The sequence below is a fragment of the Callithrix jacchus genome, chromosome 7 (assembly GCF_049354715.1).
Source record: "Callithrix jacchus isolate 240 chromosome 7, calJac240_pri, whole genome shotgun sequence".
Lineage (NCBI taxonomy): Eukaryota > Metazoa > Chordata > Mammalia > Primates > Cebidae > Callithrix > Callithrix jacchus.
This window is the reverse complement of record NC_133508.1, coordinates 131,590,336-131,615,443: the sequence shown is the minus strand read 5'-3', so window position 1 is coordinate 131,615,443 and position 25,108 is coordinate 131,590,336. Positions and strand designations below refer to the sequence as shown.

Sequence of the window (25,108 nt, the reverse complement as noted above, 5' to 3'; positions counted from 1 at the left end):
AAGCTTGGCCAAAACGGACTGTCCTGCAGCTAAAATGCATGCTGGCATGTACCTACTGAGTTTGGAAGCAACTACCTCTAGGAATGTGTGTGTACTTTTGTCTTAGGAAAATGGAAAGATACATGGTTTTATCTGCCATAGTCCTTGAAGATAAGTAAACCATGAAAAATAAAAGTGCAATGTCTGATAGGCTTTTAAAAATAAAAAGAATTGCTGCTCTCCTAGTTGGAGCCACAGTAATGTTATTACCTTGAAAAATGAGGCAGACCCCCGACTTGGCCTTCTACCATCTATTCTCCCCACCATAAACAGACGGATCACTTAAAGTGCAGTAGATCATGTCACACTCCTGCCTCAAAACTTGCAGGGACTTCCTTTCACACCCTGATGAGGTCCACACTCCTCACAGGGCATTCATAAGGCACCCCTGACTCTGGAAATGCCATGCAGTGTAGTATAATAGCTAAGTGTTCCATGGTTATGGCACCAGCTGGAATCCTGGCTCTGTCCCTTACTAGTGGTGTGAATTTGGCCAAGGATCTCTACTTCTCTGTGTCTATGTTTTCTTTCATAAAATGAGAATAGCACTACCTACCTCATAGATGTACGTAATGAGTGCCCAACAGCCATCTCAGCTGTTTTTATTATTACTTTTGACCTCATCGTCTCTACTTTCCCCACCCCCAGCTCATTACCCTCCAGTCACAGCAGACTTCTTTCTGTTCCTCAAATTTACCAAACTCATGTTTACGTGTGGACTTTTGCCCTAGAGTGTCTGAAACTGTCTGCCCACACCCACTCCCACCCAGGCCTGTGAGCTGCTGGTTTCTTCTCGTTTTCAGGCTCCAACTAAAGGCACCTCTGCAGAGAGGCCTTCCCTGCCCACCTATTCCAAATCAGCCCCGAGTCTCTCTCACTAGCCCTGTGCTACCCTGTGGAAATTTCTGTGATGATGGAAATGTCCTGTATATCACTAACTACTAGCCACATTGGCTATTCAGCACCTGAAATGTGGCTATTGTGAACTGAAGAACTGAATGAATTTCACTTAATTTTAATTCATTTAGACTTAAATGTGAATAACACATGTGGCTCCTGTATTAGACAGTGCAACTATAGCCATTACCTGACTTGTGGCACTTGTCACTCCCTGGATTTGTATTGCTGATTCATTTGTCTGTTGTTTGTGGTCTACCTCCCCTAACCAGAGAGTAAGATCAACATAAGTGGCAGGGGGCCTTATGCACCTTGCTCACCGCTGTGTCCCCCTGTGCCTAGGAAAATGTCTGGGTCTTTGTGGAGGCTCATTAAGATTTGTTAGATAAATAAACGAATGGGCATATAAAAGCACTCTGTAAACCAAAACACATAATATAAATGTAGTATATTGTCATTATATGTATATATAATTTGAAAGTATCTCTCTTTCTCTTTTTTTTTTCTTTTTTAAGAGACAGGGTTTCACTCTGTCACAGAGGCTGGAGTGCAGTGGCACGATTATAGCTCACTGCAGCCTCAAACTCCTAGACTCAAGCAATCCACTGGCCTTAGCCTCCTGAGTAGATAGGACTGCAGGTGTGTACCACGACACCTGCTAATCTTTAATTTTTTTTTTTTTATAGAGACAGAGTCTGGCTTTGTTTCCCAGCCTGGTCTTGAACTCCTGCTTCAAGCAGTCCTTCTGCTTCAGCCTCCCAAAGTACTGAGATTACATGTGTGAGCCACCATGCCTGTCTGTGTTTCACGTTTTAAAAATCCCTAATACACACAGAGTTGATTGTTAAATGCCAATAATTTTAAAAAGTTGTTTTCCTGTTTGGAATGTATTTTTAATTTCTTCAAGTGAGACCCCCTCACCACACAGGAATATATATAATCTGTAGTCCCCCTGGAAACTTAAGGAGGGCCTGGCCTGATCACAATTCCAATTATAGGTGACTTCTGAGCAACTGTTTTCGGGTTAAGTAAAGCAGGGCACACTTGTGAGCTCTTCTGCCTAGCACGGGCCAGCCCTGGACCGCAGAGGGCAGGAGGCTCCCTTTGCCGGCCCCTGGGCTGTTCATCTGCTGTCCAGAGACCACTGCTCCGGGCTTGACCGGGATCAGGTCTGAAGCCTCTGACGTGCATGGGCAGCTGCCATTCTATCATGAAAACATGAGTTTTCCTAAGGGGATTGCAGTATTCTGGAAATTAAAAACAAGGTGGGAGCAAGTCATCTCCTTCCTGTGGGAGTAGCTGAAGCTCAGTTGTTCTGAAATACAATGCCTGGCGCTCCTGGGAGGGCTGGGACCTGGCCCGTTCCATGCCACTGGGCGGTGTGCAGTTTCCAAAGAGGACTGGGGCTGTTATCTGACCTCCTGTCTTAATGAAGCGCTTTGGCTTCATGTCTGCCTCTGAGAGAGCTCTGACTGGAGCAACGGAGTCAAATTGAAGACAGAGGACATCCCCACCACTCCCAGCCCCATCCCCACCTGGGCCTGAGCCCAGGAACTCCATGAGCACAGACTCACTGCCGCTTCCATTGCTCAAAGCCAGTTGCAGGGTCTGGGAACCAGGCTCAGCTTGCTGTGCCAGGCTGGCCTGGACCTCCCCTGACCTGGGCCTGAGCTGATAAGTTGGGGGCAAAGTCAGGAGACAGTTGGACTGAGGTTGTTTTTAAGACTACCCGCTGGATGTGGTGGCTCATGCCTGTAATCCCAGCACTCTGGGAGGCCGAGGAAGGCAGATCACAAGGTCAGAAGTCGAAGACCAGCCTGACCAACATGGTGAATCCCTGTCTCTACTAAAAATATAAAAATTAGCTGGGTGTGGTGGCATGCGCCTGTAATCCCAGCTACTCAGGAGGCTGAGGCAGAAGAATTGCTTGAACCTGGGAGGCAGAGGTTGCATTGAGTCAAGAGTGTGCCACTGCACTCCAACCTGGGTGACAGAGTAAGACTATGTCTCAAAAAAAAAATAAAATAAAATAGACTCCCCTGTGGCCCATGTGCTTGGATTTCTTTTCAAGGCTCTCCCTCCCAACCTGCCTAACCTGCCCCTCCACTACATACCTAGGCACACATTTTCTTCCCATAACATCAGACCTGAGATTCTCAGAACGAATACAGGGCTTATTCATTGGGGGCGCAGCTTCAGGAAGGGGCCTGCTGCAGTGGTGTGCTGTGCCTGGGGGCATGAAGCGTGCAGGGGTAGGTGTGCTGGGTCCAAGACTTTCCACCATGAGAATTTCATTCCCACAAGGCCAGTGGGTGGATTGATATCTTTAGGAAGGTGAGGTTTCTTTTGTGGAGAAAGCACCAGGAGCAATGTGTCCACCCCCAACGCCACCCCCAGCCACAGGCTCCTGGATGTCCAGGGTTCTTCCGTGACACTCACCCAGCCCTTCTCTGTGTGAGGCCCCTGCCTGGAGCACAGCCGGGTCCCACCTTGCCCCTGAGGGTGGCTCACATGTTCTTGAGGCAGGTACCAGGAGGATGACTGGCCACTCAGGGATGCAGGAAGTGGCTCTTCTGCATGGCCTGCCTGGTGAGTCACCTGGAGAATGCTGGGCCCAGGGCAGTCCTCCCAATCCCCAAGGTCTGTAGACACCAAAAATGGAGACAGAATCATCCTTGGAGCGAGGCCCAGGGGCAGGGCTGGGAAGTGGGCAGAGTGGGGACAAAGAGGGCCACCACGTAAAAGAGGCCCCCTGTGGCCCTGCCCAGCCCGTCATACACGGTGCTTGGTCTGCACAGCATCTCTTTTGTCCCAGTGGCTTCATTTTTTTTTCTGCTTTTTATAAATGCTTGCTAATTTGGCTTTATCTTTTTCAAAATAATAATATGTCATTGTGAAGAGATGTCCCCTGCCAGGCATCTTTAGGGCTTTTCTCACAGCCCAGCAGACCGACACACGTTGGGGGATCAGTGCCCCAGCCTGGTGGATCCTGACTTCCATTCTAATGGAAGAGACATGGGGTGGCCAGTCCCTGCCTCTCTTGAAGGCACATTTTGGGTTGGAAGGACGCCTTGGGCCCCCTAAGGCAAGCTTAATAAGGGAAACAGTGACAGCAGAGAACTCAGCCACACAGCTCCTTTTGAGGAAAGTGGGGACCTCGCGATGACTACTGTGGTTATTCAGCACCTGCATGTGGCCGGCCCTGTGCTCTGTACTCCTTTGACATCGTGGTGTCTAATTCTCAAGGGCCAGTCCAAGAGATGAGTATTCTTATTACCCCCATTTTACAATGGGGAAACAGGAGCAGAGAGGTGAAGGAATTGCCCCAAAGTCACACAGCTTCAAGCAGCAGGACCACTGCTCAAAACCCAGGTTTGTCTGCCCCCGAAGGCTGTGCTTTTATAACACCACACCATGTCCCTCCCACGGGGTGAGGTCCGCTGAGGATGCCCACATCCCTGCCCTGAGCTATGTGCTGAGGGCATAGCAGATGCCCATGGCCAGCCCCCACCCTCTGCAATAGCTCAGAGGAATCTGCTTCCCTCCCCAAAAGGCCAGAGTGAAAACCCTCTCCACTGATGAAATGTTTCTTCCTGTGGAATTCCGCTGAAAGATGGCTCCCAACTGTGTTCATTTGTTCTCCACAGGAGAATCCTGTAGGGGAAAGATTATCAAAATATTTGCCGGCCTTGCAGGGAGAATTCAGAGTCGTTGCCCGAGTGCTACTGGGTGTGTGAGGTGCTGCTGTTCCTTCTGGCTTCTGTTTGTATCTGTCTGCCAAGGCGGGGAGAGGGGCAGAATCTCTGTTTAACCTATAGGGGAACTATATTTAGCATTCTGTGAGCCCAATGGGGATGCTCAGGTACAGTGCAGATGTCTACCTGTGGCATGTCTAAATAAACAGGCATTTAAGGATTTTCTAGGCCAGGTGCAGTGGCTCATGCTTGTAATCCTAGCACTTTGAAAGGCTGAGGCAGGCAGATCTCTTGAGCTAAGGAGTCTGAGACCATCTCAACAAAAAATATAAAAATCAGCCAGGCGTAGTGGTGTGCACCTATGGTTCCAGCTACTCAGGAGGCTGAGGTGGGAGGATGGCTTGAGCTTAGGAGGAGGAGGCTGCAGTAAGCCAAGATTACACCACTGTACTCCAGCATGGACAACAGAGCTAGACACTGTCTCAAAAGAAAAACAAAAGAATTTTCTAGTTTAAAGCATTAGGAGAGATCTAAACTTTGAGCTCGGTGAAGTGCAGTTGCATACTCCTGGAGTTTTGGGTGTGCTGAGCCCCCAGGGTGAAGGAAAGAGTCCTTGGCTTCTGGTCAGAAGACCTGACAACTTGACTGGCTCTGCCCATGACTAGCTCATTGCCTCACCTGTAAAGTGGGTGGGGTAGCTAGGGGAGATACTCTTTATCCTTGAGAGGCAGGGCAGCATCTGGGATTCAGGCTGTCTAAGTCCCGTCATCAGATGGCATAAGATGGCAGCAGCCTCTCTGGGTCTGTTTACTCATTTGTACTGTGTGTGTGTGTGTGTGCGCGCGCGCGTGTGCGCACGCGCATGTGTGTATGTGAAATGGGTCTATATGTAATGTCTGTGGAACAGTGCTTGGCTATTACGTATTAAGCACTCAGTAAACTTGGCTATTATTATTTATGTCCCCTCCCCACTCCCACATGAACTAAACTGTGGGTCTTGGCAATCATTCTCTGAGAGAAAACGCTTTAGCTGAACAATGGGTTGAAAAGCTGGCTGGAGGGAAAGAAGATTCTTCCCTGCCAGAGTTTAAAAACAAGACATGGGGCCGGGAGGAGGAGAGAATCACTGAGGCCTATATATGATCAGCTCATGAGTTCTTCTGCCCACTCCCCAACTCCCCGCAACAAGGTACAGCTTTAATGCAATGATTTCACCCTAGAGAATGGGGCGGGGGGAGGCAGGAGTGTAAATTTCCCCAGCACCCAGGCTCCCTGATAGCATCTTGGAAGCATGAACAGGAAGAAGACTATAGGGAGATTGGCTCAAGTGCTGAAGCAGAGCTCTTCAAACGTTTCCTGTTCCTTTTCACTATTTTGGGTTCCTCTCTCCCCAAGGGAAATACTTTGCAGGTGACACTGTGAGTTAAGAAAACCGCATGTCTCAGAGCCAGACAGAGGGGAAAATTCAAATTGGATCTCTACAGTTTACTGACAGACCAGGGTTATTTCTTCCCTCAGAGTCAGTTGCTTCATCTGTAAAATGGAGATAATGATATTTGTTTTACAGGGTTTTTGGAGAATCACATATCAACATATATGTACAGCAGAAAGCAGGGACTCAGAAAAGCTAGGTCCCCTCCGCTGCATTCCCTCCCTGTCTCTGCCTAAGGGGGTGCTCCACTTGCCTGTCCACCTTCTGTACCAACCCAAAAAAGCAGGAGGCACCATTCCCTTGTGTTGTGTGCTGTTAGCCTTCTGAACAAGGCTATAATCTTCCTAGAAGTTCCTGGGCACGTTAGAACCTGTGGGCTGTCGTCAGTAGTGGATGCTGTTAAGGTGAAGCTATAAATAGGAATTAAACAAAAGGTGAAAACTCAACAGCCCCTTTTCACCTGACATTAGGCTGCAGACAGATTGGTCACAGACTTAGCTTAGCAGCCAAGGTTGACACTAAAGGCTGAGCACAGTGGCAGTCACAGGGCAGACTAAGGACACCTCTCTTTAGCAGGTATCCTCCACCCGATTCAGGAATGGGTTGTTGGAGTTTAGGTGGCCAGGGCCGCAGTCCTGAGTATACTGCCTTCTTTCCTCTGGCCATGGAGGCCTCATGGTTGGGGTAGGCTTGGAGGGAGTAGAATGGTCCTGAAGGGGTTAAAGGAGGAATAGGGCACAGTCATGGGCCTGGGCTGCATCTCAATGGGCTGAAATTCTAAGCTCCCATCCAGTAGGGTCCCTGGGGCTCCCAAAGCCCTTGTCATCTTCTACCAGATCCTGGGTTCCTCTTTGGTTCTCCTAAGCTTTCTCATGGTTGCTACCAGTGTCTTATCTGTCAAGGTTGTGACAATCCTACATGGTACCTTTTTGCAAGTTAGAAATAGGCATCCCCTTTCCCCAGGAAATGGAGTCATGTGACAGGACACACAGCTTGTGATACAAGAAGTGCATTGGCTAGATTTCAGCCCCAAGTTGCCCCCTCGGCTGAGCTGCCTCGTGCAGTGAACAGCGTGGCAGGCCTGCTTCCCATGCTCTGCTTCAATGGTCAGGACTGGCCATACTTCTGCTGCTGCCTCCTCTGAACCTGCTGCTCCTGCCTCTGCTGGAGCCCTTCCCATGAGCAAAGCTGCCTTTCAACAGGTCACAGAAGGTAGCCTGGACATGTCAGCTTTTCTAGCCCTCTCTTTGAAAGGACTCATGGTCCATTCCAGGGCTGGGTCAGAGGACACTTGAAGTTTGCCACAGAGTCCAATTGTATAGTATTCTCTCTGGCATCACTCAGCACTCTAGGCCCAGGTGAAGGTCTCCCCATCTCCTATAGTAGTGAGAATCTCCTGCCTATCCAAGGCTGAGGGCAGCACCCCCATGACTGCATTCAAGAGTGTGTTCCCAAATCCCGGGGCCTCTGGCACCAGTCTTGGCCTCTTCACTTTTCCTCCCAGCAGGACAGGTAGGCTGCCTTATAAACAGTACTCTAGGGCCCTGTTCTGGCATCTGAGGATGCCTGAGGTGGGTAGGTAAGTGGGCCACGCCCTCCCTCCCACCTGGACTATCCCCTTACCACTGACCTGGCCCTTAGGGTTCAGGTAGTCTGAAAACATGGCATTTTATGATTCCATCTCTCCCCCTTTGAAACCCACATCCACATCCCTATCAGAATATCTGGACCACCTGCTTAGATATGAATGGTTTGAAGCCAAGTTTCTGGTAGCTCTGCCAATAGCCAGGAGAGGCCACTCCCTTTGAGGGGTAGAGCTGGAGGTGTGCTGAACCTGGGTGGTCCTGATGCTTCACTGTGAGAGGCCGAGGGAGGGGAGGGCTGGCTTCAGACACATCTGTGGGTGCGTGGAGACACCAGCTCCCAGTCACTGAGGGCTGGGGGAAGCTGTAACACCCTAAAACAGTCCTCAGACTTTCTCTCTGCAGCTAATAGCTGTATTTACCATGTAATCTGGTAAGTGGAAGGTGACACAGGAACATGTTTGAGAAGCACCAACCCAGCCAGATAGAGCCAGAAACGAAGTTGCTGGGGACATGATGCCTGGGCAAGGGATGGGATAGAGAAAGTTTAGATAGAGAATGAGAGAAACTATAAGAGCAGTGGTGTGGAGGCATGGAATACAGGGGTGAGTTTAGGGGAATCATCATGAGGAATTTGGATTTCCACTTATGGGTGGCAAGAAGCTCTTAAAGGGCTTTAAGTGGTCGAGGGATGGATCAACCTTGCCTTTCAGAAACATCACTCTGGGGCCTGGGTGGAAGACACACTGGAAAAGGGACAGACAGGATGGGCGGGAGGGAGACCAGGCAGGGGGCAATGGAGAGTCCAGGTGAGAGAGGAGGGGCCCTGGCAGAGTGGTGGTGGGGGAGAGGAGGGCATGACTTTGAGGGCTACTTAGGGATGAAGTCCCCAGGCCTTGGTGAGAGATTGGCTGTGTGTTATTTGTATGTAGGTGGAAATGGAGAGAGACTGGGACCCAGGGTGGTTCCCAGGATTCCAGCTTGGGCAGTAGCTGAATGGAGGTGCCATCCTAATATGTGGGAATTCAAGAGAAGAGGGAGCTGGCTGTGCAGCAAATTTTAAACTGTCCCATAATCAACATTTAGCAAACCATTTTGATGTAAAAACTAAGCTAAAGACACAGAGCTGGGCACAGTGGCTCATGCCTATATTTCCATCTACTCAGGAGGCTGAGGCCACTTGAGCATGGGAGGTCAAAGCTGCAGTGAGCTTTTTTCTAATTTTATATTTCAGACAAAGTTTCCCTCTTGTTGCCCAGGCTAGAGTATAATGGCACGATCTTAGCTCACTGCAACATCTGCCCCCAGGGTTGAAGCGATTCTCCTGCCTCAACCCTCAAGTAGCTGGGATTACAGGCACCTGCCACTACGCCCAGCTAATTTTCTGTATTTTTAGTAGAGATGGGGTTTCACACTGTTGTCCAGATTGGTCTCGAACTCCTGACCTCAAGTAATCCACCCACCTCAGTTTCCCAAAGTGCTGGGATTACAGGCCCCAGCCACTGCACCTGGCCTACAGTGAGCTTTGATCTCACCACTGCACTCCAGACTGGAGACAGACCCTGTCTCAAGAAAAAAAAAAAAAAGCAGCAGCATCAGGTTGCATTCTATTGTGGAAGTGCGTGTGATAACCAGGCTGAGTAGACAAAGTGCAGGACCTGGATACACTCATTTTCAAAGTGGTTGGAGAAAGACAACACACAGGAAGATAGACTAGAAACTGTCGGAGAGGTAGCAAATGAGTCAGGATAAAACAGTGTCTCAGAGGTCACAAGAGCTGAAAGATTCACAAAAGAGGAAGCAGTCAACAATGTCAAATATAGCAGAAAAGCCAAGTAACACGAGTTCTGAATCCTGTCCACAGGATCATGCACTGAGGAAGTCATTATCAACCTCAGGGAGAGCAATTTCAGAGGAGGGGCTGAGGCAGGGGTGGCTGCAGAGAATTACAGAGCCTTTGGTGAAATGAAGACGAGATTGGATAAAGATGGTAGATGGGGGCATAAAATCAAGCAAGCTATCAGGGCAAGGGAAATTTGAGCAGCTGAATTGGCCGAGCTGGAACAGCCAGCTGAGAGGGAGGCGTTAAAGATACAGAGAAAGAGGGTGATCGATAGAGTGGGATGGGATTTGGATGGATGGCAGCAAGGACATACTGGGTGTGTTTCTACTGAACCACAGGAGGGAGACAGTGAAGAGACAGGTGGAGAGGATGACAGTGATGCCAGTTTCACTGTAGGAGGGGAGAGGGTGGGAGTGGGAGCTGATGCCTTCATGGGCTATAATTCTAGATGAAGTTGAGCTTACCCTAGATTTGTGGTGGGGTGAGCCTGCAGGGTTGTGGGGTTTCTCTGAAGATCTCAGAGAAGATGGAATGAATTAATCTGAACATTGCTGTGTACTAAGTACAACAGAAAGAGATGGGTCCGGACTGGCAACAAACTAGCTCGTGTGATTAACCATGGGTGGGAAGGAAGAAGAAAGCCCAGGAGGGGCCTGATAGACAAAAATGATGTTGATGCATGAAAGGATTATGCTCAAGGGCCAGGTGCCAGGGAGCAGGAATGCGGGAGGGCGAGGGGAATGTGAGCAGAAAGAGGCTGTTGGCGTGAACTTATCACGAGAGGAGCAGTCCAAGGCAATAATGAGACTCAGGTGGGCAAGAGAGTAGGCTGAGGTGGCGCACAGGTGAAGGTGACTGAAGTTGGGAGGTCATTTTACTGTGAGGCTGGACATTGGAGGTGCTGTCACTGGACAGGAGTAGGTAGCTTTGAGAACCCCAGCCATGTGTAGGGTGAATTAGGAACAGTGTTTGGTGGATGACAACAGGAAGAGTAAGGTTCAGGATTTTTTTCCCCAAATGTTTGATCATAAGGACACATGGGCTCTTGTTAAACATGGGCCTCCAGGTCTCACTTGGATTTCTCCAACTCAGACCTCTGGGACAGGAGCCAGGGGGTTTGCATGATTCTTTTGATCAGGCGATTCTGACAATCAGGAAAGACGAAGAAGGTTGATATTAGGAAGGCATAGGCCTCCAAGTATGGAGAAGGGGACTATAGAGAAGAATGGATGAGCGGTTTGGAAAAGAAAGGAGTAGGGAGAAGAAAGAGGAAGGGACAAGGAGAGCCATGAAGAGTGAAGTGGTGGAGAGAATTCATGACCAGAGGACTCACATTTTGGATGCTGAGCAAGAATGATGTGATGTGAAGCACTCTGGGGTCATGACTGGGCTCAGTCACAGTAGCCGGGATCCCATGGTGGCTGGGAGGGCATCAGTCCCTGGAAAATCTTCTTTTTGTCCCTTGATGATTCACACAGGGCATCTCAGGATCCTGGATCTGGCACCAGATTGACATGGAAGTGGAGCTGCCAGCCACCAGTGTGATGTGATTTCCACGTGTCAGGGAAGCTCCCCACCCTGTGCTCTGTGAGCATCCCTCACTGGAAATTCCACCAGGAGCTGGGCGAGGCTGAAGCAACCAGGAGTGGAGGGAATGACACGGGCTTTAGAATCCTGGTCAGATTTGTATTCTCATCTTCTGATATGCCCTAGACATGCAACCTTGAGCAACTTCGCCTCTCTTTGAGCCTCAATTTCCTCATCTATAAAAGAGGGATAATAATACCTGCCTCAAAGAGCTGTTGTGAGGATTGGGTGGGCAAAGCACATAGAGTGCCAAGAGTAGGTGCCCAGGGGCTTGAGCAAGAGTCAGAGCCTTGGTGGTGGAGGCCACTATTAGCTCCACTCCACACTGAGAGACCAGAGCAGCTGGGAGATGGACAGTGGGAGGGGAGCACAGGAGGAGAGGGTCCCTGGAGCTACTCCTGTGTTTCTGTCCCCTACTAGTTACCAAAATCACAGCAGTCTTTGTTTACAGAGGCGCCTTACCTGTCCTCTATTTTAACTGTGTTACCAAGGTGGTAATAGTATAATACTAGTTTTGTATAAAGTGTGTTAAAGGACCATCTGATCTGTTGTCCCCAGCACCTTGCGTTTTGGGAGACACTGTGTGTTCATTATCAATCTATTCTGAAATAAGAAACAGAAACCAGAATCATCTAGTACACAGTCCACAAGAAAGGTCAATGACTCACTACAGAGTATGCGAGGATTGTTCACTCATTTCCTTCCGTGTGGCATGTTTGTCACTGCCTGGTCATGCTGTGAGGAAAAGCTGCTCTCACCTTCGTGTTCATGAACCTGAGACAGACGAGGTCACATGGAGATCACTCAAGGGTTCGCTCTTCCTGGAAATGCTGACAACTGAGAAGTTTGCCTCCCACAGCCGTATGGAAGGTTTTGTGACAAGGAGGTTAGGGTAGCACGAGGGCTTAGCCCCCAAAGTGCTGTTCCCTAAGCCTAGTACAGGAAAAGGAAATTTCCCGGTTCTGGATGGGGGGATGACTGCTGGCTTGTTCCTTTGCAGGAAGGCTGCTGAGCTGAAGCAGTGCCTCTCACACAAGTCACTGGGAGGCTTGTTAAAATGTGGATTCTGAGTCAGTGCCTTAGGGTGGGGCTGAGATTTGGCATTTATGACAAGCTCCAGGCATTGGAGAGGCAGCTGCTCTACAGCCCCAGGATGGGGCTAGGACTCCAGGATCACCCCTGTGAACCATCTATGTGGTTCCTGCCATGGGGAAAATTCAAATGTGTGTGGAGGCTTGACTGTGGTTTCTGACCTGCTTGAGACCCCCACATGCCCGACCCTATGTCTGAAACTCTGTTCAAAATCACAAATATCTATGGAATGCCTAGCAAGTACCAGGCACTGGGCTAAGGTTACCTCACCCAGATTGCTTGCTTCTCTTAAGACTCACTGTGCCATTCCACACCACGCTCAAGCAATCAACCCCAAACTCTCCCACTCACTCCAAGGAACAAGGGTTCACACTGGGAGGTGAAGTGGGCAGTGGAGTCAGGGAGGCCAGTTTAGGGAGCTCCACATCCCAGCTCTGTGAACTTGGCTGGTGACTCTGCCTTTTTATGCTTCCCTTTTCTCTTCTATAAAAAGCGCTTAATAACCCCCACCTCTCTGCGTTGCTGAAAGGATTAACTCAGATGATGCATGCAAAGTTCTTAGCCCTGGGCTGATAAGCCTAGCTGTTATGATTCATATTTAGGTTACATTTCCTCCACCAGAACCTTCAGTACTCTGTTCCTCTTTGCAGACACCTAGGCCAATTCTTGTGTGACTCTTTATGCTTGACTGTGTTACTATTTGGAAAGTATTCTTACCATTTGGAAGATATTTGGAAACCTCAGTACTGTCAACAGCACCACTAAAAGCAGTTCCAAATGGTTACCACACAAGAGGAGTGCTCCACAGCACCTGTGTGTGCATTGGGGAGGGGGTTGTTGTGAGGAAGGAACCAGAGAGGAAAGGGCCAAACTGGCAGCCTCTCGCAGCCCTCCGCCTGCTGTGCCAGCTGCTCCTACGTTGGACGCCGAGCTGTGCAGCCAGCACTTCATTCCTAGTAACGCAGGGCTGCAAGTTGTAAATCACTTATTTCAAAAACAAACTGGCCGTCCCTAGATTGTCTCTATCATAGCAATACTTTCACTCACTTGCATTCCAAAGGGATTTTAGAAACATTATTTAATTTTTCATCACGGCATTTTTCAACCATACACAAAAGTAGAGAGAGTAGTGTAAGGAACTCCAGCTTTCGGAGTTGTCCACATTGTAGCAGCAAAAGGGCTCTTAGTGAAAGAGAATGGTGTGGGGTTGTACACCCCTGCCACTCACGTGGGAGTAAATTGGACCTATTCATGTCTTATTGGAAAAAAGGCTGAGAACTCTGGGTCTGTCTTATTCATTTCCATTTGAATTTTTTTTTTTCCTGGAGAATGGGGTAATAACCCTTACTTTGCAGGGATTGACTGAGCCTGAGAAATGGGCTGCTGGTCAGAGCCTCACAAATGGACACTCCTTTCTGGGCTTTGCCTGCCCCCTGTGCTCCTGGGTGGAAAAAGAGGAAGGAACAGGCACAAGCAGGAGGCTGCTGAGCTGGGAGCAAAAACCAAGTATCCACTCTGGCCCCTCCCACCACCCGCTGGCAGCCACCTGCCTGCTGAGGCCACCTGTCTCCTGCAGGGTGGATTGCGTCCTGCTTTGTAGAGTGATAACTGCTGTAAAAATAAGCACCTTAAACAGCCAAGAGAAAGGGGCAGTAATGTGACCACGGGCTGTGTGTACCCCACAGGAAAGGGGTGTGTCTGTCATACTTGCCCTTGTGTTGATTTAGCTCTGAAGTGCAGAGGAGACCATTTTCCCCACTCAGCAACAGCAGCCTGTGAAGTAATGGGAGGCGGTTCCCCCAGTGGGACCATTACCACTATCATTTCTATAATGCTTTCCTTCTGAGAGGCTGAAGTCACCACTTCCCACCCTGATAGCCCCACACCAGCTCAGGCAGTAGGTATTGTGGAAAGAGGATGGGATGTGGAATTAGAACGTCTCACTTTCCTGGCTCTGCTGTGTAATTTGCTTGGTGGTCTTGGATAATCCCTGAGCCTCCATATTCTCCTCCTAAGAATGAGTATAATGACATTTTACTCCAGAATGACTCTGAAACTCAAATACATATTATCAGCTTTGTTGGCTTAATTGGACTGACTTTAGGCAAAACTGTGAAACAGAAGTGTCAATTTAGCATTTTCTACTTTCTCAGATTCCCCTTTTTCCCAAGTACCCCCTTTCCATTCACTCTCGAAGCACCCAATAATGTCAGGCAACAAGTCAAGAAAACGACCTGTAAAACCAATATACATTAAAGGGCTAGTAATTTAATCTCAATAGATAAAAGAGTCTGCATTTATCAAGTGCTCACTAAGTGCCTGGCACTAAACATGTTTTTTGTAATTTTCCCAAAGCATCATGAGGTATGTAACTATTATCCTCATTTTACATATGAGGAAACTGATCTGGAAGTTAGACACTTGCTAGGAATTGTACAGCTAATTTCCAAAATTTGGGATTCAAATGCAGATGTGTCTGATTCTAAAAGCAGTGCTATTTGTTTATTTAATCTTTTTGAGGCACTGAATCCTGGTGATTAAGAGCACAAAGTCTGAGCCAGATGGCCTGGGTTCAGCGCTCAACTCCTTTACATACTGCTATGTGACCTGGGCAAGGACCATGTCCTCACCTGTAAAAGGGGAAAACCACCTCACAGGATTATTGTCAAAATCAAATGAGTTAATGTACATAGGACTCCTAGAACAGTGCCAGACACATAGTAAGCACTATGTAGATTATAAAACAAAATAAAAGCAATTAGTGATCATAAGAAAAAAAGTCAGTTTACAATAACGTGAAAGAAAAGGTACATCCTTTTGTGCTCACCAGTCAACTTGACTTCTCAAACAGTTTGATGGGAAGAGATTCCTCCAGACACTTGTACATAATCCCACACAAATGCACGCAATTACAGATGTCTGTAATTTTCACATGAAAAGGGCAACTTGTATTTTCATTTAACATTTCACAGCCATCTTTCTGTCAGTACCTATGGAATTATCTCATTCTTATCAGCTGCAGAGTGCATGCCAAGTATAGATGTGCTATAATTAAATCATTTATCTACAGATTTTCTGTAAATGATGTGACCATGAGCATTTCAGGATGTTTATCTTCATATGGACAGGAGAGTGAACCCCTGGAAGGCTAACTTTGCTCTTAGAGATTGAATTAGTACATCCAACCAAGTCAGATTTTTCTGTCAGTCTGGCTCCTTCTGTATGGGGGTGCTGGTGAAGCATAGATGCTTCATGTTCCCTGCATTTTCCTCAACCACCTGCATTCGTCCTGCGATGGAACAAGGTGGCACAGCTCATCATCACCCATCCACCCCCATCCCTGGGGCAGCCCAAAGCATCTAAACTGAGCCTTTTCCAGTCATAACCCAAGAAAGCAGTCAGGTGGCCACTGCCACTAGATTTTACATACATTTGTTTCCTCTCTCTTCATTTCCATAATCAGGCTCCCTGCCCCCCTTCATCTCCTCCCTCTTCTTTATTTTCTTTTATTTTCACAGGCATCACCAGAATCAAGAGTCTGTTTCCAACACTTTTTTTTTTTTTTGAGATGTGGTTTTGCTCTTGTTGCCTAGGCTGGTGCAATGGTGCGATCTCAGCTCACTGCGACCTCCGCCTCCCAGGTTCAAGCAATTCTTCTGCCTCAGCCTCCTGAGTGGCTGGGACTATAGACATATTCCACTACACCTGGCTAATTTTTGTATTTTTTTAGTATACTTGCTGCCAAATAGAGCGCTATTTTTTGTATTTTTAGTAGAGATGGGTTTCACCATGTTGACCAGGCTGGTCTCAAACCCCTGACCTCAGGTGTTCCACCCCTCTTAACCTCCCAAAGTGCTAGTATTACAGGTGTGAGCCATCCAGTCTGGCCCCCGGCACTTTTAGTCTCTCCCTTCTCTGTGTTCTCACAGCACTGGGAGCTCCACTGCAGCCCATCCTTCCCTCCCTCCAGATCCATGCCATGCTCCCCGCTAGGATGAAAGTCCTGGTAATGTGATCACCTTCATCACCCAGAGCTAGTGATGCCTTCCATATGGTAGACGCTCAATGAATTTTTAAAACTTTGTTTATATTTTTGAAATATGTTTTTGAATTTATTTTTAAGTAACATTTTACATTATGAAAATAATATATGCTGGCCAGGCACAGTGGCTCACGCCTGTAATCCCAGCACTTTGGGAGGCCAAGGTGAGCAGATCACCCGAGGTCAGGAGTTTGAAAGCAGCCTGGTCAACGTGTTGAAACCCTGTCTCTACTAAAAATACAAAAAAAAAAACCTTAGCCAGGTGTGGTGGCATGTACCCGTAATTCCAGCTACTCAGGAGGCTGAGACAGGAGAATCGCTTGAACCCAGAAGATGGAGGCTGCAGTGAGCTTTGATGGCTCCACTGCACTCTAGCCTAAGTGATAGAGTGAGACTCTGTCTAAAAAATAAATTTAAAAAAATTTAAATACATACATATATATGTGTATACACACACACACACACACACACATTTACTGTAAGGAAAAACTGGAAAGCAAAGCTGTGTACATAAGAAAATTAAGTCATCTAGAATTCCTATCCAGAGACATTTTGGGGTATTTCTTTCCAGTTGTTGAATTAAGAAACCAAGTGATGAAAAAAGCTAGTAATCAGACTGAGGAAGTAAATGGGAAACAGGGTCCAGAGTTTGGTGATAAGAGTAAGTGCTGAAATGGGTGATTTAAATATAGACAATCAGGTTGAGGTGTACTTTGCACAGAAAATGAGCCTGTGTTGTCAAGAACTTCATCTTTTTTTCGCTCTCTCATTATGTATTCTATAATATTTACTGAGGATCAGTAAGCCATAGTTCTCAGACGATTTCTCTGGCCAGTGTGGTAGTGAGGATGCAGCTATCACACGGGCGTTCTGGAAACTGAGTTGACTTCCCTGCCTAGTAGACTGGGCACCAAGTTCATGACTACCTCTTTAGGGTAAGGCTTCTGAAAATAATTGCAGAATTTTGCCTTTCTGGTCTATATCAGAGTGGCCAACTCTTTGTATCAGTAGTTATGATTTATTAACTTCAGGGAATTCTCAATCTTTCGTTCTGGGATTGTTCAAGTTCAGCTTTTCTGATTGGTCTTCCTTGGTGATAGCTTAAGCACCTGTTATTCCTTACCTGTTACCGTTAGGGCTTGGCAAAGCAAGAACTTTAGGGATTGTTCTTTGTTAAAATGCATTTCATCTAATGCCTACCTCAGCTGCCTGTAAACTAGTGCTGTTATGGGATGGGACTCAAGCAATGACTGTGGCAGGAAGGAATCAACTCCAGGTTGAGTGCTCCCTGACAAGCGTCTTGTGCTGCTCGGAAGTCATCGTTATTTTGTCCTTTCACGTGTCTCTTTGGCAAAGTAACCCAGGGTTTCCATATTTAAAAGTTTAAGTGTGGTTAGGCATGATGGTTCACACCTGTAATCCCAGCACTTTGGGAGATGAGGCAAGTGGATCATTTGAGGTCAGGAGTTTAAGACCAGCCTGGCCAACCTGGTGAAACCTCTTCTCTACTAAAAATACAGAAATTAGCCTGTCTTTGTGGCACATGCCTGTAATACCAGCTACTTGGGAGGCTGAGACGGGAGAATCGCTTGAACCCCGGAGGCAGAGGTTACAGTGAGCTGAGATTACAACACTGTACTCCAGCCTGGGTGACAGAGGGAGACTCCATCTCAAATAAATAAATAAATAAATAAAAATAAAATAAAAGTTTAAGTGAAGCCTGGTTGTGGACTTGAGGAAATTTGAATTCTAAAATTGTTTATAGTATGACCAACATCCAGGGAATTATATTTATTTAGCCTATGGGGAGCTTGATGATTAATATAAAGATGAAAGGCCAAAGGAGTTCGTTCATTCATTCAATAAGTACTGAGTGCCAGGCCCCAAACTAAGAACAAAACAAAGCAAAACCAGATATAGATCTTAGAGTCTATAGAGCAACAGGTATTCAACAGCAATAACAGAAATGAATAATTACCAACTGTGACAAATTCCAGGAAGGAGAGGGTGCTGTAAGGCACATATAACCAGGGAACCTGACCTATGCTGGGTGTCAGGGAAGGTTTCCTAGGGAATAGAACATCAGAGCTGCAATTGGTTGTTTAGTTTGTGGTACCTGAGTCTTCTCACTAGTAAAATAGGGATACTCCCCTCTTAGAGTCACAGAGACACTAGAGGAAGAGAGGTCATGGATAAGAATGAGCTTTGAAAAATGCTCAGTGTGCCTAAAACTGAGTATGTCCCTCCAGCCAAAGGCAGCTGTTCTCTGGCTTTGACCTCTGTCGTGTAGCCAGGCAATTACTCAGGCACTCCAGCTGAAGACCTTTGATCCTTCTCCTCCACTCTGCCAAGGAGCAGGGGTCAGACAGACCCGGGGTTAGCTTTGGTTCTGCCACTTAAATCTCATCTGAACTTGAGTGAGTTTCTTAATTGGTAAACCCACTTTTCTCATTTGTGAAATGGGGGCAACAATAGTATCAGCTCATGGCTTAAAGCTTGTGAAGCACTTAGCATAGTAGTTGGCATGTAGTTACTTCTAAATCAAGTATAGCTAATGTTATCGTAATTGTTATTGCTAATGATTACCTCTTTTTCTTTTTCTTCTCTTTTTTTTTTTTTTTTTTTGAAACGGAGTCTTGCTCTGTTACCCAGGCTGGAGTGCAGTGGCGCACTCCACTTGGCTTACCGCAACCTCCACCTCCTGGGTTCAAGTGATTCTCCTGCCTCAGCCTCCTGAGTAGTGGGGACTACAGGCACCCGCCACCATACCCAGCTAATTTTTTGTATTTTTAGTAGAAACAGGGTTTCACCATGTTGGCCAGCTGTTCTCGAACTCCTGACCTCAAGTGATCCACCCGCCTTGGCCTCCCAAAGTTCAGAGATTACAGGTATGAGCCACTGCGCCCAGCCTAACTTTTTTTTTTGTAATGGGGGCTCAGTGTATTGCCCAGGCTGGAGTGCAGTAGCTATGAACAGGCACAATCATAGGATCATAGCACACTACAGCCTCAAGTTCCTAGCTCAACTTATCCTCTGCCTCAGCCTCCCGAGTAGCTGGTACTACAGGCATGCACCACAGTGCCTGGAGCTAATTAATAACTCTTGCCAATTATTTCTTTGTAATAATTTTGGCCTTTTACCTCTATTCCCAACAGCCTAGAGAAGGCCCCTGTGGTTTGGTAAGAATTTATTCCATAGAAGCCTTCTGGTCAGTGCCCCCACTGTGGCTCTCACTTCTCTAACTCATTCTACTTGCTTCCTAAAATAACAGTGTTTTGCATATATCACCTCTTTTAATATTATCATTGAAAAAATATTTGAAGCTCACAGCACAAAGAGCTAAACTTCTTAATATGGAAAGAGGCCCTAGAATATTGATATGAAAAAGACGTACAAATGTGTAGAAAAACAAATACAGATGCCGAAAAAGAAAAAAACGAACAACTACTAAACATGAAAAGATAAGCAGCCTCACTTATTATAAAAGAAATGTAAATGAGAATTACACTAAAATGTATAGTTTACTTATCAAGTTGACAAAAGGTGTTATTAAAGGTGTTATTAATAATACCTTCTGGCCAAGCTGTGGGGGAAATAGGCATTTTTTTACATTGCTGGGGAGCAGAAATTGGTACAATCCTTAGAGAAGGCAGTTGGCATTATTTATCAAAATTACAGAGGCATATACCCTCTGACTAAGCAATTTTACCTCTGGAAATTTATTTTACAGAATACTCACATTTTTTATTCATTGCAGTATGATTTGTAATAAGAAAAGATTGGAAACAAGCTAAATGTCCAGTAAATTATGGTTCATGTCTTCAAAGAAATGCTATGTAAAAAAGAATAGAGTTGCTCTGTACTAATACAGGAAAATCTCCAAGATATATTAAGTGTTGTTTTTTTTTTTTTTCTTTTTGAGACGGAGTTTCGCTCTTGTTACCCAAGCTGGAGTGCAATGGCACGATCTCGGCTTATTGCAATTGCCTGAATTGAGTTCAGGCAATTCTCCTGCCTCAGCCTCCCAAGTAGCTGGGACTACAGGCACACACCACCATGCCCAGCTAGTTTTTTTTTTGTATGTTTTAGTAGAGACAGGGTTTCACCATGTTAACCAGGATGGTCTCGCTCTGTTGACCTCGTGATTCACCCGCCTCGGCCTCCCAAAGTGCTGGGATTACAGGCGTGAGCCACTGCGCCCATCCTATTAAGTGGTTTTTAAAAAGTAAAGTATAGAACAGTGGGTATAACTATGTTACTTTTTGGGTGGGGATGGGGTAATAACGCCTGCACGCACACAGACATATACAGAAGCTCTGGTTGGCACACACAATAGCAGTGCTCATCTCTAGTGGGATGGGGTCTGGGCAGGTGGGAGACAGAAGTAAAAGGGAAACTTTTCATTGGAAACCTTATATAGTTTTAACTTGCGAACCATATTGCAATTGTTCTGTGAATACTACCTAGTCAAAAAATTATATTTATTCCCACTATTAAATCATTAACATATTGAGCATCTACTGTGTGCTAGACCCAGGGGATACAAATGTGAATATGGTTGTGGTTTGGTGGAAAGATTCACTAAACTTAAAATACCCATGGCTATAATCCCAGCACTTTGGAAGGCCAAAGCAAGTGGATCACTTGAGGTCAGGAGTTTGAGACCAGCCTGGCAAACATGATGAAACCCCGTCTCTACTAAAAATACAAAAATTAGCTGGGTGTGCTGGCACGTGCCTGTAATCCTAGTTACTTGGGGGTGCTGAGGCAGGAGAATCACTTGAACCTGGGAGGTGGAGGTTGCAGTGAACTGAGATTGTGCCATTGCACTCCAGCCTGGGCAAAGAAGCGAGACTCTCTCAAAAACAAAAACAAAAAACAAAAAAAACCACTTGATTCAAATTTGGATTCTGCTTCTCACTAGCTATGCATCTTGGCCCACAGGCATGCAACAAGTATTTATCAAATGAATTTATGGTTGAAGTTACTTAACGTTTCTGAGACTGTTTCCTCCCATGTAAGATGAGGATAGAGATGCCTCCTATCTCACAGTGATATTGTGAAGACAATGATAGAATGTGTTACCACATCTAGTGATAATTAATGAAACCTGTTGTGTGCTAGACACTTTCACATCCATTATTTCCTGGACTTCTCATGGGAACCCATGATGTGGGCATATATTTACTTACTCATGAGGAAATGGAGGGACCGAGGGGAAGAATGGCTTGCTGAAGGTTTTCTTCTGGTCTTTCTTTATTGCTACCTCCCCCATGATGCTCTGTACTAGAAACTTTGTAGGTTATGCAGGAGGTACTACATAGTAGGTACTCAGAGAACTTTGAAATCAAGAAAAACTAATGTTTTTCCACGATTCTCAGTGACATCTCAGAGCAGCAGAAAATCAGTAGATGAATTTCGGATACTTCAATTTAAAAATACACTAGCTGGTCTGTTTCACATTCACTGCACTAAACACTTAGGGAAAATATAACAATGAAATATTCATGCTTCTAATAAAGCAGTAAGGATAAAGACTAACCCACAAAAATACTCATAAGGGAAAGGTAGAAACTCAGTCTAAAGGATGCTGCACTTAGAATCTTGTAGACTTACTAACAATTGTTTCTCATAGGGAGTAAAATGATATACCCGATATGGTACAATTTTTTAAATGTTTTTCTTGGAGTAAAACATACAAGCAGATCATGCACAAATCAATGATTTTTATAAATTAAAGGACAGGTGATTTTTATTAAATGACATGGATTAAAAAATAGAGTATTTCCAGGTGGCACCTGGAAGCCACTTCTGGGATCCCTTTCTATCACAATCCATAGCTCAAGATAACCACTGTCTTCACTTTTAACATCATAGATACGCTTTGACTATTTTTGAAATTTATGTAAATGGAATTATATAGTATGTACTCATTTGTGGCCAGCTTCTTTCACTCAATATTGTATTTGTAAGATTCACTCATTTTGAGTGTAAATGTAGTTCATTCATTCTTATTACTATGTTGTATGTTACACCATTTTTCTCTCTTCTGCTGATGGACATTTGGGTTGTTTTCCTTTTGGCTGTTATAAAGAGATACAGGCCAGGTGCAGTGAGCCACTGCACCTGCAATCCCAGCACTTTGGGAGGCTGAGGCAGGCTGATCATGAGGTCAGGAGTTCAAGACCAGTCTGACCCACATGGTGAAACCCCGTCTCTACTAAACATACAAAAATTAGCTGGGTGTGGTGGTGCAGGCCTGTAATCCCAGCTACTCAGGAGGCTGAGGCAGAATTGCTTGAACCTGAGAGGTGGAGATTGCAGTGAGCCGAGATGGTGCCACTGCACTCCAGCCTTGGCAACAAAGTGAGACTCCATCTCAAACAACATCAAAAAAAGAAACATTATAAATATTTTTCAACATCTTTTGGTGCATATGTGCATATATCTCTGTTGGGTGCATACTTAGGGATGGAATCACTGGGTTGTAGGATACATGTTAATTCAGCTTTCTAGATAATGCCAAATGGGTTTTTAAAGTGGTTGTAAAAAGTTCACTTTGACTAGCAGTATGGTCAGGCCCTTTAATTGCAGTCATTCTGGATGGTATGAAGTTAGATCACATTGAAATTTCAATTTGCATTTCTGGGATGTATAATAAATTGAGAACTTTTCCATATGTTTATTGACTTTTTTGAAAAATACCTGTTTGTCCTCTTTTCAGAAATGCCAGTCGAAATATTCTGCCTGTTTTTAATTGGATTTTTCGCCTTCTTCTTGCTGATCAGTAGGTGTTCTTTATATATCTGTAAACAAACCTTTTTTTGGATATATGTGTTGCAATTATGTTTCTCACTCTGTGGTCTGCCTTTTTGCTAATGTTGTCTTTTCACGAACAGAAGCTCTTAATTTTACTTATTTGTTTATTTACTTATTTTCATGAAAGAAAGAGAAAGAGAAAAGGGGGAGAGAGAACAGGAGTCTTGCTCTATTGCAGAGCTTGGAATGCAATCTAAAAGTAGGTATTAAAAACCTCTTTTATACCAATAATTGTGCTTAACAGCAGAGACAGGAAGGAATAAGGAAAGAAAATAACAAACAGCCAACCAATATTTCATTTAAATTTGTGAAATGCTGAAGAGTGATTTGCTTCCATTTATGCAGACACTTTCAAAATAGGTGTAATATGATACTAAAAAAAAATGTATGTTCTGTGGACCTGGGGTGAAGAATTCTGTAAATATTCACTGAGTTTACTTGTTCCAGGTCTGAGTTCAAATCATAAATGTCCCTGTTAATTTTCTATCTCATTGATCCGTCGAATATTAACAATGTGGCGTCAAAGTCTCCTGCTATTATTGTGCAGGAGTCCAAGTCTCTTTATAAGTCATTGAAAACTTGTCTTATGTATCTGCGTGCTCCTATATTGGGTGCATATATATTTATGATCATTGACTCCTATTGTTGCATTGATCCTTTTATCATTATGTAATGTCTTCCTTTGTTTCTTTTACTCTTCGTTACTATTAAAGTCTATTTTGTCAGAGACGAATGTTACAACTCCCGTTTTTTTTTCTCTCCATTTGATTGGTGAGTCTTTGTGTGTCCTTGCTTATGAGATGGATCTGGATACAGAGCGCCCATGTGTTTTGACTTTTTATTCAGTTTTCATATCTATGTCTTTGATTGGGGTGTTTAAGCCATTTAAATTTAGGATTAATATTGATATTTATGAGTTTAATATTGTCATTTAATGCTAGCCGGCTATTTTGCCCATTAGTTGATATAGATTCTTCATTATGGAGATACTCTACGTTTTGGTAAGTTTTTGGGATGACTAATACTGGTTGTTCCTTTCTGTGTGTAGTGCTTCCTTCAGAAGCTCTTGTAAAGCAGGCCTGGTGGTGATGAAATCTCTAAGTGCTTGCTTGTTTGCAAAAAAATTTATTTTTCCTTCATTTATAAAGCTTAGTTTGGCTGGATATGAGATTCTGGGTTGAAAATGCTTTTCTTTGAGGATATTGAACATTGACCCCCACTCTCTTCTAGTTGGTAGGGTTTCTGCTGAGAGATCTGTTGTTTCTGCTGAGAGAGTCTGATAGGCTTCCCTTTATGGGTAGCCTGCCCTTTCTCTGTAGCTGCCTTTAGAATTTTCTCCTTTATTTCAACCCTGGTGAATCTAATGATTATGTGCCTTGGGGTTGCTCTACTTGAGGAATATCTTTGTGGTGTTCTCTGTATTACCTGGAGTTGAGTATTGTCCTGCCTTACTAGGTTAGGAAAGTTTTCCTGAATAATATCCTGAAGAATATTTTCCAGCTTGGATTCATTCTCTTCGTGACATTCAGGTACACCTATCAAACGTAAATTAGGTCTTTTCACATAGTCCCATATTTCTTGGAGACTTTGCTCACTCCTTTTTACTTTTTCTTCTCTAGTCTTGTCTTCTCATTTCATTTCATTAAGTTGATCTTTGACCTCTGATGTCCTTTCTTCTGCCTGATCAATTCAAGTGTTAAAACCTGTGCATACTTCACTGCGTTCTTGTATTGTATTCTTCAGTTCCATTAATTCACTTATATTCCTCTCTAAATTGTCTATTCTCGTTAGGATTTTGTCAAACCTTTTTTCAAGGTTCTTAGTTTCTTTATATTGGGCTAGAACATGTTCTTTTAACTCACGTAAGATTCTTATTATCCACTTTCTGAAGCCTAATTCTGTTATTGGAACATACTCGTTCTCCATCAGGCCTTGTTCCCTAGTTGATGAGGAACTGTGATCCTCTGTAGAGGGAGAGGCATTCTGATTTTGAGTATTCTAACCCTTTTTATGTTAGTTTCTTCCCATCATTGTAAATTTATCCACCTGTCGTCTTTGTAATTACCGACTTTTTTTTTT

The 25,108-nt window shown here is 45.1% G+C and overlaps 1 protein-coding gene across 46 annotated transcripts in view; it reads left to right on the top strand.

Annotated features, from left to right (window-relative positions):
* Positions 1 to 25,108, top strand: part of BCAR3 (BCAR3 adaptor protein, NSP family member) — a 314,925-nt gene that overhangs the window by 144,165 nt on the left and 145,652 nt on the right. For 14 of the 46 annotated variants that reach the window (XM_078332534.1, XM_078332525.1, XM_078332532.1 and 11 more), the window contains one exon: positions 22,935 to 22,997. The exons of the other annotated variants lie outside the window; for them this stretch is intronic. In XM_078332534.1, coding sequence (XP_078188660.1) covers positions 22,935 to 22,997 — 63 coding nt within the window. The remainder of the gene's footprint in view (positions 1 to 22,934; positions 22,998 to 25,108) is intronic. 46 annotated transcript variants of the gene reach the window in all.